At 41.1% G+C, this 12,430-nt stretch overlaps 1 protein-coding gene across 1 annotated transcript in view; it reads left to right on the forward strand.

Moving 5' to 3' along the window:
• The first annotated feature begins 1,883 nt into the window (after positions 1-1,883).
• The window catches only part of YAP1 (Yes1 associated transcriptional regulator), a 91,092-nt gene continuing 80,545 nt past the window's right edge, over positions 1,884-12,430 (forward strand). The window contains 2 exon segments of the mRNA XM_032219305.1: positions 1,884-2,527; positions 11,840-12,075. Coding sequence (XP_032075196.1) covers positions 2,222-2,527; positions 11,840-12,075 — 542 coding nt within the window. The 5' untranslated portion in view covers positions 1,884-2,221.

Below are 12,430 nucleotides of genomic sequence, written 5' to 3' on the forward strand. Positions count from 1 at the left end.
GCTAAGTAAGCAGTTGCAAATCAAGGACAACCCCCCACAATTCTTTCACTTTTTATTTATTTATCAAATTTATATGTCCAAATATCAAATATTTATAAAAACAATAATAAAATCACAGTCGTCGTTAAGGATTAAAATATTAAACATCAAGTAAATGTTCTTTTGTCTCAAATATCAGTACAAGTGTATACATGTTAGGAACATGATGTTCATTTTTATACATTTTATTTCAAATTCAGTCTTACAAAGTTTAATTTTAATTAAAATGAATTTTTTTAGAAAACATGTAGGGAAGTGAATCCATATTCACTATATGTCTATAGTAGCTTTAAATAGAAGTAGAACCATCAATCACGTGCAATCATGATTTCAACGATTAAATCCAAGAATAGGTTTTAGAGAGATAAAGACACTGGAAGATAACATTCTGGAGTGGTTGACAGGATTAGAGGAGAGGACAAGAAGTTTGTCTCTTAATTTGTTCTTGTATTTATGCACCTATTTATTTAAAAAGTCATAAATCTTAAATGGTTAGTGATGTGTATCCTAATTATGTGTTGTCCGGTATAATACACTTTTTTTTGAGCAAGTGTCTTTATAATTTGTGTACTGTTGCCAAAAATTGGTAAGGTTATGTCCATTTTAATCACCAGGAATCGGGATCAACTTTTTAAAAAACGTTTTTATTTTATTTTAATATAAACAACCATCTTCCATTAAACAGTGTGTCTGAATCGGGATCAACTTGAGGATCTATTTACCACATTTATACAGTTGCCCTTCTCTCTCTCTCTCTCTCTCTCTCTCTCTCTCTCTCTCTCTCTCTCTCTCTCTCACACACACACACACACACACACACACACACACACACAAACAGTCTGCAAGGCTAACAATGAAAAATATTAAAACCCAAAAGAACAATGTAATAATGTCAGAAAGAAGAAAAAAAGCATTAAAAAAACTCATGAAAAGCTGAAATAATCACATCTAAAACAATAACAGTCATACAAGCACAGTGCCATCTCTACCACATTCCGATGTGGTGGTTTTTTGTTTTTTAAAAACTTTACGTCAGTTACTTGTACTTTTATTTACACCTGCGTGTCTTGTACCCGTGTTTTTTTCCCCCGACGAGCACTTATTTATCTTCTGCAAAACGAGTCCTGCGCGGTGATTTTGCCTGGGCGGCAGGCATAGCTAATTTCAGGTTTACAATCAAAGAGTTTTGCGCTGGTCAGGACTTGCATCCAGCCCGTTGGACTACAACTCCCAGCACTGCCCTTGTGCGGTTGTGAGAATTCCAAGCGCAGAAATCTGGACAACAGCAAGTGGGGGTGGTGGCACAGTTTGTTCATTTGTGTGTGTGTGTGTGTGTGTGTGTATTGGGGAGGGGTGACAAAGGAAAAGTGCTTCTCTTTCCCCCTTCTAAGCCTGATGGGTCGGGGTCTAGTTGCTATTTCCCCTTTTCTTCCAGTGTGGGGGAGGAAGAGAAAATAGTCCCAACTGTCCCTCCTCCTCCCCTCTTTGGGAGGGTTGGAAAACTTTTTGGGAAAGGGGGGGGGAGAGGGAGGGAAGAGAGCCAAAACTATAAACTCCATGTTTCCTGTCCACATCGGCGACGGTGAATCCTGCCCGGGCGGCTCCACAGGAATTTAGAAAACAAGTTAATCTGGAAGCGTCGAAGAAGCAGCCGCACCAGTTAGGAATAGAAGGAAGTGGGAGGGGAAAAAAACAAAAAAAAAAACACTACAGCGTGGAAAAGAAGCTTGGGTGGGTGGGTGGGGGGAGACAAAAGTTCGGCGCCGTTCAATTTTAGCGCGGCCGGGCGCGGGGAAAAAAAAAAGAAGAGGTGGCGTCCGCGTCGGGCTCCCTAAACCCGACTGAGTTGGAATTAAAAGCTGCTTGTCGGGAGTCGGGGCGGGCGGGCGCGCGCTGGGCGGAGCAGGCTCGGGCGGGCGTCTTTCCGAACTTTTGTTTGGAAGGGGTTGGTGCGCGAAAGAGGCGGATTTTTATGCCCCTGGCTCCGCGTTCGGCGGTGCGAGAGCGCGGGAGGTCCCGAGTGCCCCCCTCCCGCGTGTCGGGCCCCCGGAGCCCCCCTCCCGCGGGAGACGGGCGAGGGAGCGAACGACCCCGGCGCCTGGGCATGCGGGGCGGCCAGCCCGGCGCTGTTGCTTAAGCCGAGCGAGCGAGAGAGACCGCCGGAGAGGGAGACAAGACGGCCATGGACGTCGGCGGGCAGCCCCAACAGGCGCCGTCGGCGGCGCAGCCCCAGCCGTCGCAGGCGCAGCCTACGGGGCAAGCCTCGCCGCCGGCGCCTCAGCCCGGCGGGGGAGCCGTATCGGGGCCTCCCCCGGCCGGCCATCAAGTCGTCCACGTCCGGGGCGATTCGGAGACGGACTTGGAGGCCCTCTTCAACGCCGTCATGAACCCCAAGGGCGCCAACGTCCCCCACACGCTCCCGATGCGGCTCCGCAAACTGCCGGACTCCTTCTTCAAGCCTCCGGAGCCCAAGGCCCACTCCCGCCAGGTGAGGGGGAGAAGCGGGTGGGAGGGAGGGAGGGTGGGGGTGGGGGTCTCCGGGAACTCTCTCTCACACATACACATACATAAACTTACCACACGCAGATACACACACACAAACACACACCTCCCCCCCTCCCCGCCAATAGTGGCTTTGGAAAACTTTCCCGGGGAAAGGCGAGAGAGGGAGCGCGTCTGCCTTCCTCCCCCCCTCCCCCTCCTACCACCGCCTTCTCCAGATTGTGCAGGCTGGGAATTGTAGTCCGGAGACATCTTGGAGAAGAGGCCGAGCCTCTGGAGCGAAGGGGCTTTTAAGACGGAGGAGGTCGCAAGAAGCAGCCAAGGCTCTTTTCCCCCTCCAAGCGCTGCCGCCGCCGCCGGAGTTTGCCTGGCGGTGGGAGGAAGATGGGGGATCGGGCAGAGAGGCCAGGCTTTTTCTGGAGGCTGTCCCGACTCTCGCCGTGGCAGTGCCCGAGGGGATTTTGAGCCCGGCACCCTCTTCTTTTAGCCCCGGGAGGAGAAAGGGTGGAAAACGGGAGGAAGTGGGTGCTGAGAGGATGTCCTTTTCAGCTGCTGGAGTGGAGGGAAAAGCGGGATCTAAATCTGTTTTTAGCTGCAGGAGGAAAAAAGTGGGATTTAAATCTGTTTTGAGCTTCAGGAGAAAAAAAGTGGGATCTAAATCCATTTCCAGCTGCAGGAGAAAAAAAGTGAGATCTAAATCTGTTTTCAGTGCAGGAGAAAAAAGCAGCATCTAAATCTAAACCAGCAAAGGAACATTTCTGTAGCAAATATGACAGATGAATGAAGCAGCCCTTTCCAGTCTGAATGGGACAACTCCTGGAACAATATTGTTACAACACTCCAGCCAACAAGGTCTTGCCCTGCTGGCTGTGCCTGATGGGGATTGTATTCCAACCCAGTCCGAGAGGGACCAGGTTGAGGAAGGCTGGAGAAATTCTTAAATACAGTTTTTTGGAAGTTCATTTTATTCAGACATTTGCAGTTACTGGAACACTAATGAGATAAATCTGGGATTAGGGCATCAGACTTTTTTTTTTCATTGATTATGATGCTGGTTAATATCATCCCAGACTGGAATAGCAGCTTTTTGTGGGGAGGGCTATTTTATCTCACAAATCTTTTGGGGACCAGATGATGGACATAAAACAGTGGGTAGGAATAGTGATAAAAATGGATAGCCACACTCATTATTTTCCTGAAATTCTGTCTCCCCCCCCCCTTTAGTCTGAAGTTCCCCTATGTTTTTTTCCAAGCAGCAGGCTGCAAGGGGATACTTATATCAAGGGTCTGAAATTTTGCAGATGGGTTTTAAAAGTAGGTCAAGGATTTTGTGAAATCATCCTGAAGGCTGCAGGTTTCTCATCCCACAATAGCGTGTATTTGATATTTGCAAAGTTGCTTTGGTTTAAAAAAACAACTAGGACTCCTCATCCAATCTAAATATAAATGAAGAGAGAGAAGTGGAAATTCAGAGAAACCCCCCAAAAATACATGTTAGAGGAATTCTGTACCGTCATGCCAGAAGGAGGTCCAAATATGGATGAACCACCTCATCCAAGTTCTGACAGACTTTTGGTGGGAGGGAACAATTTCTCCCCTTTCTTACAGTATTTTCGTTTCCCCCCCTCCCCCTTTCTAAATGTTTTGCATGTTATTGAAAACAAAAGTACAATTTATATATGTAAACTCCCAGAGTGGCATACTCTGCCTATGTGTAAACTTAGATTTATGTAGGTCTTCAACAGAATTGGAGTGTTATCACTGTGGCCCTTCTTCTAACCCTAACCCATAATAGGATCATGATCAGATCAGCTCATGAGCCCGCTGTCTTAATATACAAATTGGATGCTAGTGGGGTAGGGGGAATTTTAAGTACCTGGGTACTAAACCCATCTTAATTTTCTATTCCTTCAGAGATGAGATTCAAATTGGCTACTTAGCTGACAACCTCTCAAAAATCATTGTGATCTTAATTCTCATTCAGTAAAAACTAATGTGATTCTGCTTGCCTCCTTTCTTGCAGTCCTGTGGCTGAAATGGGCCATCACATGCCATATCATATTGTACCCTGTGCATTATATGAGTAAAACATGCATATGGTAATTGGTGTTGCTAATGATGTAATGGCTAAATAAATATGCCTTTGTAGCAAAGTGAAGTTTGGATTTCTTACGATGATAGTATGCATGCATGTATGTATGTATATATGATTTATGCCAATATAACTGTGTGCAAAAATAGGTAAAACTGGTTTTTCTTGGAAGAAAATTCTTTATCAAGTCAGATGGCATGGCCTCTATGCAGCTTGATACTGCATCTTTATAATTATAAAATAATAAATTATATTAATATATCATATGATATTATTTTATAATAATATATTTTAATAACTTAAATCTGTATAGATTTCCTATACAGTAATTGCACTGAGTTGGAGATTTCCCTTTAAAAGGAAAAAAAAAGTGTAGAAAGCACTTTCTGTTTTCCATTTCTTTATACCCCAGAGTATTCTTTTGTTTCCCAATTTCACAAGAGAGGACAATTGTTTTATGTCATCAAATGTTAAAATCATTATTCAGCATATTTTAAAGTAGTGGAAGTGATGGCTGTTGTTTCCATCTTATCCTGACTTTAGCTCTGTGAAGTTGATTAGGATGTGCAGGAACAAGTGGATTCATGAATGGAAATGGGAAAATTTCACTCTTTTCTTGAACGTGTCTCTCTGGGAAGCAGACTCTTCCTTCATTTGCATCTTCTCTGTGGTACTGGTAAAAAGGTTTTGTAGGGTGCCATTTTGGCAGTCCTAATATTTGAAATAGGAAGAAACCAGTCCCAGAAATATGAGTTTTAAAAAAAGCTTTTCTTGCTGTGATGAAGTTCTGACCATCATTACATTTCTTATCCAAATTTTCCTCATCAAAGGATAAAATAGGTACTGCTCTTTCTTCATCTTAGGAGGAATAATTGTTGCATTGGGAGGGGGGTTATGCCCTTTTCATGTCTTAAAGGTAAGATTCACCAAACCTTCCCTAATTCCATGTACAGATTTATCCAATTCATGTTATCTCTATTTCTTTCAGAACTCATCTTTAGGAAAAGCTACTTCTTTCTTTGCCTGTTCTTTATATTTTGATTGTTGCTTCAGTTTTCTTCATTTACATATTTGTTATAAAAAAGTGTCTTTTTGCTCTTGCTTCATTTTTTCTCCTGAAAAGTGCCTTGAATTAACTTGTTCATGCCCCTTCTTTCATAGTTTGTTTTCCTTAGCTCTCTCTGTGTGTGGGCTAATAGGAGTGGTTGTAATAGTAACTATAATATATTTTACACCCTTTGCGGACTCTATTCTGACAGTGGGGAGTATACTTTGACCCTTCAGTCTTTCTCAGCTGCTTGTGATAATCCCTGTTCTTTTTCTATCTTTAAGGAGGCTAATGACAGGGTGGGAGGTGGAGAAGAACTGAACGTTGAATTAAGTGATGTGTTTACCAAACGTCACCTACATTCATCTTATTTCAAATTTGTTAAACCTGGAACACTACTTTGAAATAGAGGACATCTATGGCGAGCTCCCATTCTTGCCCCAGCTCCAGACCAACTATTAATTTGAAAGCATGAAAATGCAAGCAGATAAATAGGTACCACTTTGGTGGTAAGGTAACAGCGTTCCGTGTTTCACCAAACGCTCTGCACTACAGCATGATGTCATGCTGGCCATATGACTATGGAAACATCTTCAGACATTGGCTAGCTCCCTCAGCTAAGAAACGAGATAAGCACTGTCCCCTATAGTCAGACACAGCTGGATAGAGGACACCTTTACCTTTTTTTTAAAAAAATGCTATTCTACTCTTCAAATTTGCTGCAATGGCAGTCTTCACTGTCTTATAACAAGGTTCTTGGCATCTCTTAATAAAGAGATGCTTAAAATCTATAAAGTTAGATTTGGAATGATATTGAAGACCCAAGAACTTTGATAGCATCATTCATCTCAGTTGACTTGTTGAAGTTACAGCAGGTTGGGTGGGCAAGAGTTCCTCCCCCCCAACTCCAGGTGATTTATTTATACCCCTCCTTTATTATTATTACAAATAACTCAAGATGTTGAACATATATAACACACTTTTGTCCTGTTTTTAACCACCACAGCAACCCTGTGAGGTGAGTTGTGTCAAGAGAAAGTGACTGGCCCAAGATCACCCAGCTGGTTTCATGACTAAGGTGGGACTAAAACTCACAGTGTCCTATTTTCTAGCCTGACTAAGGGTCCCCAACATCTAGGCTTCAGCCCACTACCCGGCCACATCCTATTCGGTACTGGGCCGCATGAACACAGGTGCACAGGTGTGCGCAGCTTAATTCATGAGAATGGCAGGCGTTGAGCTGTGTGCGCATGCCAGCCTGATGCTCGCGTGAGTCAAGCTGTGTGTGCGTGTGCCAATCAACACTGAGGCAGCCCAGTTCCCCACCTCCCCATCCGGACCGCCAAGTCACAAAGGCTGGGGACCGCTGCTCTACACCAAGCTGGCTGTCCAAATTTATTTATGTAGAGCTTCCTCCAGACCATTCCTTTTGCCTGGAATGCCACAACGAGAAAGGCAAACGATAAACTAAGATGCTTGATATGAAAGTAGATTTTCTTTATTTTCCTGTGGTCATCAAGTCATGAGTTCATGCTTGAGTTTATATGGATATAATATAGGCAAAATTGGGAAAAAAATCAAGTTTATTTGAAAAGCTTTTACTTTCCATTTTTTTTTCAAAATGCATATTTAAGTTATATTCGGTAAAATCATTTAATTATTAGCTATTGTTTACATAGCAAAAAGGAGTGAGTGCTCTTCAGTAACTCTGTCAAATATATCTGTGACTAGTTATGTCTTTTTAAGAGTCTTTTGACGGCACAAGTATTTTAAAAAGAAAGATTTTATTTGTTTAGTTATTAGATTTATTGGCCTCCCATCTCATTTCAAAGTGACACTGGCTGGCTTACAGCCTTAAGATGCTCAAATCATACTTCAAAAAAAAATAAATCTTTGGCTTAAGTGTTAATTCACTTGTCAGTTACAAAATGGAAAAAAACCTAGACTTTTAAGCCATGGAATTGTAAGTGGAGACTCTTGCTTGATCACCTTTGAACTTTAGCCTAATAAAAGCCTGACACATGCTTTCCATGTGGGCTGACTTCCTCAGTATCTGCTGTGACAACTATGAAAAAGAAGTTATTCCTTATATAGAAGCAAAAATACTCCCAACAAAAGTATTCTGCTTTTTCCCAAATAATTCACGTTTGAAATGTGAGGGCCGTTCAGTTTGCCGAGAATATAGGAAGGGGAGCAAATTGTTTGGTTTGGGTGAGAAATTGCTTGAAATTAAAAGAAAGTAAACAAATAAAAATTGTCACTTGAATGGTATTAATTTTATATATATTATGAATGGATAATTTAATTATGTGTTACACACCTTAACATTTTAAGAAATGTACATGTGTAAAGTATTCTGTTGCACAGGGGTGGCAACATTTTCAAGTGGCAGGCGCACTATTGCACAATTTCATTTAAATACAGTATTCAAAATTGAGCACTCTGCTATGAAGGCAGAGCCAAATCCTATATAAGAACTCAATTTAAAAAGTCAAATCCTTGAGCACCATCTAGTGGTTTTATAAATGCAGTAGTGCCTATAGGTGCTGTATTGTTGACCCCTTTTCCTAGGTGATCTAAGTGGGGAGGAACTTACAGTATTTACACACTAACACTGGTTGAAGGTTATCTGCTGAAATGCAGACTGGTTTCTGGATTAATTAAATCTGGTAGAAGTAATTAAAGTTTGGTTTGATTAGAGCAGGAATCTCTTTACATCTCTGCAGTCAAGCTTTCTAATCTGTACACACATCAATTGTAAAGACGTTCAGTTGTGCAGGTAGTCCTTGACTTAACCATTTGTTTAGCCACTGGTTTGAAGGTACAACGGCATTGAAAAAAGTGACTTATGACCATTTTTCACACTTACAACCATTGCAACTTCCCCATGATCACGAGATCAAAATTTGAACGCTTGGCAACTGGCATGTATTTATGATGGTTGCAGTGCCCCCGGGTCATGTGATCACCTTTTGCGATCTTCTGACAAGCAAAGTCAATGAGAAAACCAGACTCATTTAGCAATTGTGTTAGTTACTTAACAACTGCAATGATTCACTTATCAACTATGGCAAAAAAAAATGGGGCAAAGCTCACTTAATGTCTTGCTTAGTAATGGAAATTTTGGGCTCAATTGTGGTTGTAAATTGAGGATTACCTGTATATCAACTTTAGGCTTATATCCAAATTCAATTCCCTCTTAAAGCTTGTTTGTTTTTGAAATGATCTTTGAGAACTCCTTGGTTGGCCAATTCACTTTTGAAGAGGTTTCTACAAAGTCAACTATGTTTTGAATAAATAGATGTACTGTATTTATAAATTTGAATAACACCAAGAAGAGATAATTTCTTGTCTGTAAAGTCAGTCAATAATGGATTAGTAGCAGTGAATGTGTTGCTTAGCATTTAAGATTTCCTCAATTCATCGTACAATAGCAAGTTATTTCCATGGTGGAGGTATACTTCTGTGCAATTATGATATAAATACTGACCCAGACAAGCTAGTAAACATGTGTTCTATTTGAATGATTTAACATGACTTGCTGGGAGCAGCTGTCATCCTTAACAATTCCAGTGCAATTTTTTCCGTAAGTATGCATATTGTTAATGCGGTTTAAGAGGCAGTTTCATCTTCTTTATCTTAGTGCCTAAGTATAAAAACAAATATGTTGTAATACATTTGTCTAATATGTATTATTCCAATGTTTTAGACTGTAGTTAATACTTTTCTCAGACAATTCTGTTGCTGTCAAATGGTGATGGGAGTTTTAGTCCAATAAAACGTAAATGCTAGACTTATGATGTGATAATTCTCTTGGAAGGAAAAAAAAAAGAGATAAAGTTAGCTAATTTTCCCTAACTCTTCTTTGGAACAAATATATATGTATTTTAAAAAAAAATGGACATTTTTTTTAAATTTTGTACTCAGTCCCAGAATTCCTTAGGTAAAGGTAAGGGTTCCCCTTGCACATATGTGCTAATCGTTCTTGACTCTAGGGGGCAGTGCTCATCTCCGTTTCATGTGGCCGGCATGACTAAACGCCGAAGGCGTACAGAACGCTGTTACCTTCCCACCAAAATGGTCCTTATTTTTTATACTTGCATTTTTTACGTGCTTTCGAATTGCTAAGTTGGCAGAAGCTGGGACAAGTAACGGGAGCTCACTCTGTTTACGCGGCGCTAGAGATTTGGACCGCCGAACTGCCGACTTTTCTGATCGACAAGCTCAGCGTCTTAGCCACTGAGCCACCGGGTCCCTTAGAATTCCTTAGGTCATTATTAATTTTAATAGTTACAGGTTTTTTTTTAATTTTAAGGAAAAATTCAGTCCTGTTGCTGACAGTAAGAATAGTGTACAGTTTACAAATGTGGCTTAGTATCATTTGAGCTAATATATAGGAACATAATATTTATGTTAATTTAATGGTTTGAATGTGTTTGCTTCCTTGGCTGAAGAGTTCTTGATCCTGCAAAAGCCCCCTCCCTCCCCCCCCCCCTTGTCTGGAGAAAGTTGACTCTGTTCTCACCAATTTCCTCTGCAGCCCTCCAAAATCAGCTTAGGGGGACTGGGAGTCTCTCCAGAACAGTATGGAATGTGGCACAGAGAAAAGGGTAATTGATGAAAATTGCTTCCCTATCTCTTCTGCTAGCTGAGTTCTCCATTGATTCAAAGAGTTGTCTGCAAACAGAAGGATTCCTTCTGTTCCTGGAAGGGATTTTTGGTTATAGTTCACAGCTGTGACTTAATCCCTCCCTCCCGAGATTTAAGGGAGGTGAGGGTCCTTCCAAGACCTTTTGTGCAGATGCGAAAAAGGTTTTCCTAAACAGTCTTCAGGACATCTGTTGAAAAGTGGCAGAGGAATGGAGGTGCTTCATTAGATATTTTTTAGAGCTATTTGTTTTATTTATGTTAGGTTAGAGGCATTTTTTTTCCAGGAGAGAATCTGATATGCAGATGGCTACTGTGAAGATTTCTTTAACACATTTTCTATGTCATAAGTTTTCATAACCCGTAGAAAATGGCACACTATCCTAGACAAAAAAATATATATTCCTCTGTCGGACTTTTATCATATGTTGATAAAAGCCTATGCCCTAATATATTTATTCATCGCCGTAACTAACGTTCTGTTGTTGTTCCTGCTCCTCTTCCTGTCTCTTTCATTAACAATGTACAGGGGAAAAGCTTTTGTGATGTGAAAAAGTTGTGTGGATTATTTTCCAAATAGTTTTTTTTTAAAGGCAACTTTTGTCCATTTTAATTCAAAATGCATAGTAAAAGGAGGAAAGTCTGAAGAACAGAATGATTCGCTCTGCCCTGCTTTAAATCATGCTTTGCTTTCTTTTCCTCCCCCTTTTAAATCTTTTGTCATCTGGAATACATTTTAGGAAAAACCAGACATGTATTACTGTTTGCAATGTGGACCTCGTTTGTCCTATTCTGTAATACTATTTAAATAGCTTTCACAGCTGTCTCTGAAGTCCTTGATAAAGATGTGGGACAAAGAAGGGAAAGCAGTGGGAAAGGAAAGAAAAAAAGAGATGGACTCAGGTATTCTTAGTAAAAAAATGAGTGCTTCAACATTCTAAAAAGCAGTTATAACTATGTGGGTCCATGGGGAGAAACCCAAAATCTAAAGCTGCATGATCCCTTTATTAAGAGCAACCAGATTTTATTTCTGTTGCCTTCTTGTGCCTGACAGAATGCAGAAATAAAAAAACATTAGTGTTTTTTATCCACAAGTCCGGGGAATAATTTGGCTTGTCTCAAAAATATACAGTATAAATTTTCAGAATCCATTTTTCTAGTCTATTCAAAGCATCCTCCCAGGTTCCATAAGAAGCAACCAAATCAACACAAAACACATAAAAGTTCTATATAACTCAATAGTAGTGTTTTTGTAAAGCATTATACAATTATTATACAATTATTTCCATTCTGCTCTATTGGTTACTTTGTCTTGCACATATTTCAAGATTAGTGTGCAGTGCTGGGATGAGTATTCATTGGTCTTTAAAATATTAAGTCTAGACATTCATTGGTCTTTAAGTATAAGTCTAGTTGCAAAATATTTCAATTTAGAGAGGAGTGGTTCTTTAGCATGTTGTTAATGTATTGGGTATCTATAGATTAAAGAACTGTTTAACTCTGTTTAACAGGCCAGCACGGATGCAGGAACGGCGGGCGCCCTCACTCCTCAGCATGTTCGCGCTCACTCTTCTCCAGCTTTGTTGGGAACAGTTTCTCCAGGTGCACTTACTCCATCTGGCGTAGTTCCTGGAGGTACACCCTCTCAGCATCTCCGTCAATCATCTTTTGAAATCCCCGACGATGTGCCCCTACCACCAGGTTGGGAGATGGCAAAGACACCTTCTGGCCAGAGATATTTTCTGAAGTAAGTAAAAGTATGAAAGATGGGAAGAGGAAAATGGTGCTGGCAGTTTTTGGAATAGCATTTGATTTAATTCTTATTTTTTTGCTAAATCTATTCATCCAAGACGTAGAAAATTACACTATCTGAAAAATTTGGGCTGAAGTAACATGCTTAAATGAGTTATATTTAAAAGCCTAGATCAGGGTGTCAAACTCAAGGCCAGCCCATAGTGGGGGGGCTTAGATCTGGCTCATGGGGCTGCCCTGGAAACAGTGAAGGACTGGCCCGTGGTGCCTCTGCCATTGAAAATGGAGCTTGGGAAGGCCACAGGCAGCCCTTCCAAGCTCTGTTTTCGCTGGCAGAGTGTTGCAGGAGG

The sequence above is a fragment of the Thamnophis elegans genome, chromosome 6 (genome assembly GCF_009769535.1).
Source record: "Thamnophis elegans isolate rThaEle1 chromosome 6, rThaEle1.pri, whole genome shotgun sequence".
NCBI classification, from domain to species: domain Eukaryota; kingdom Metazoa; phylum Chordata; class Lepidosauria; order Squamata; family Colubridae; genus Thamnophis; species Thamnophis elegans.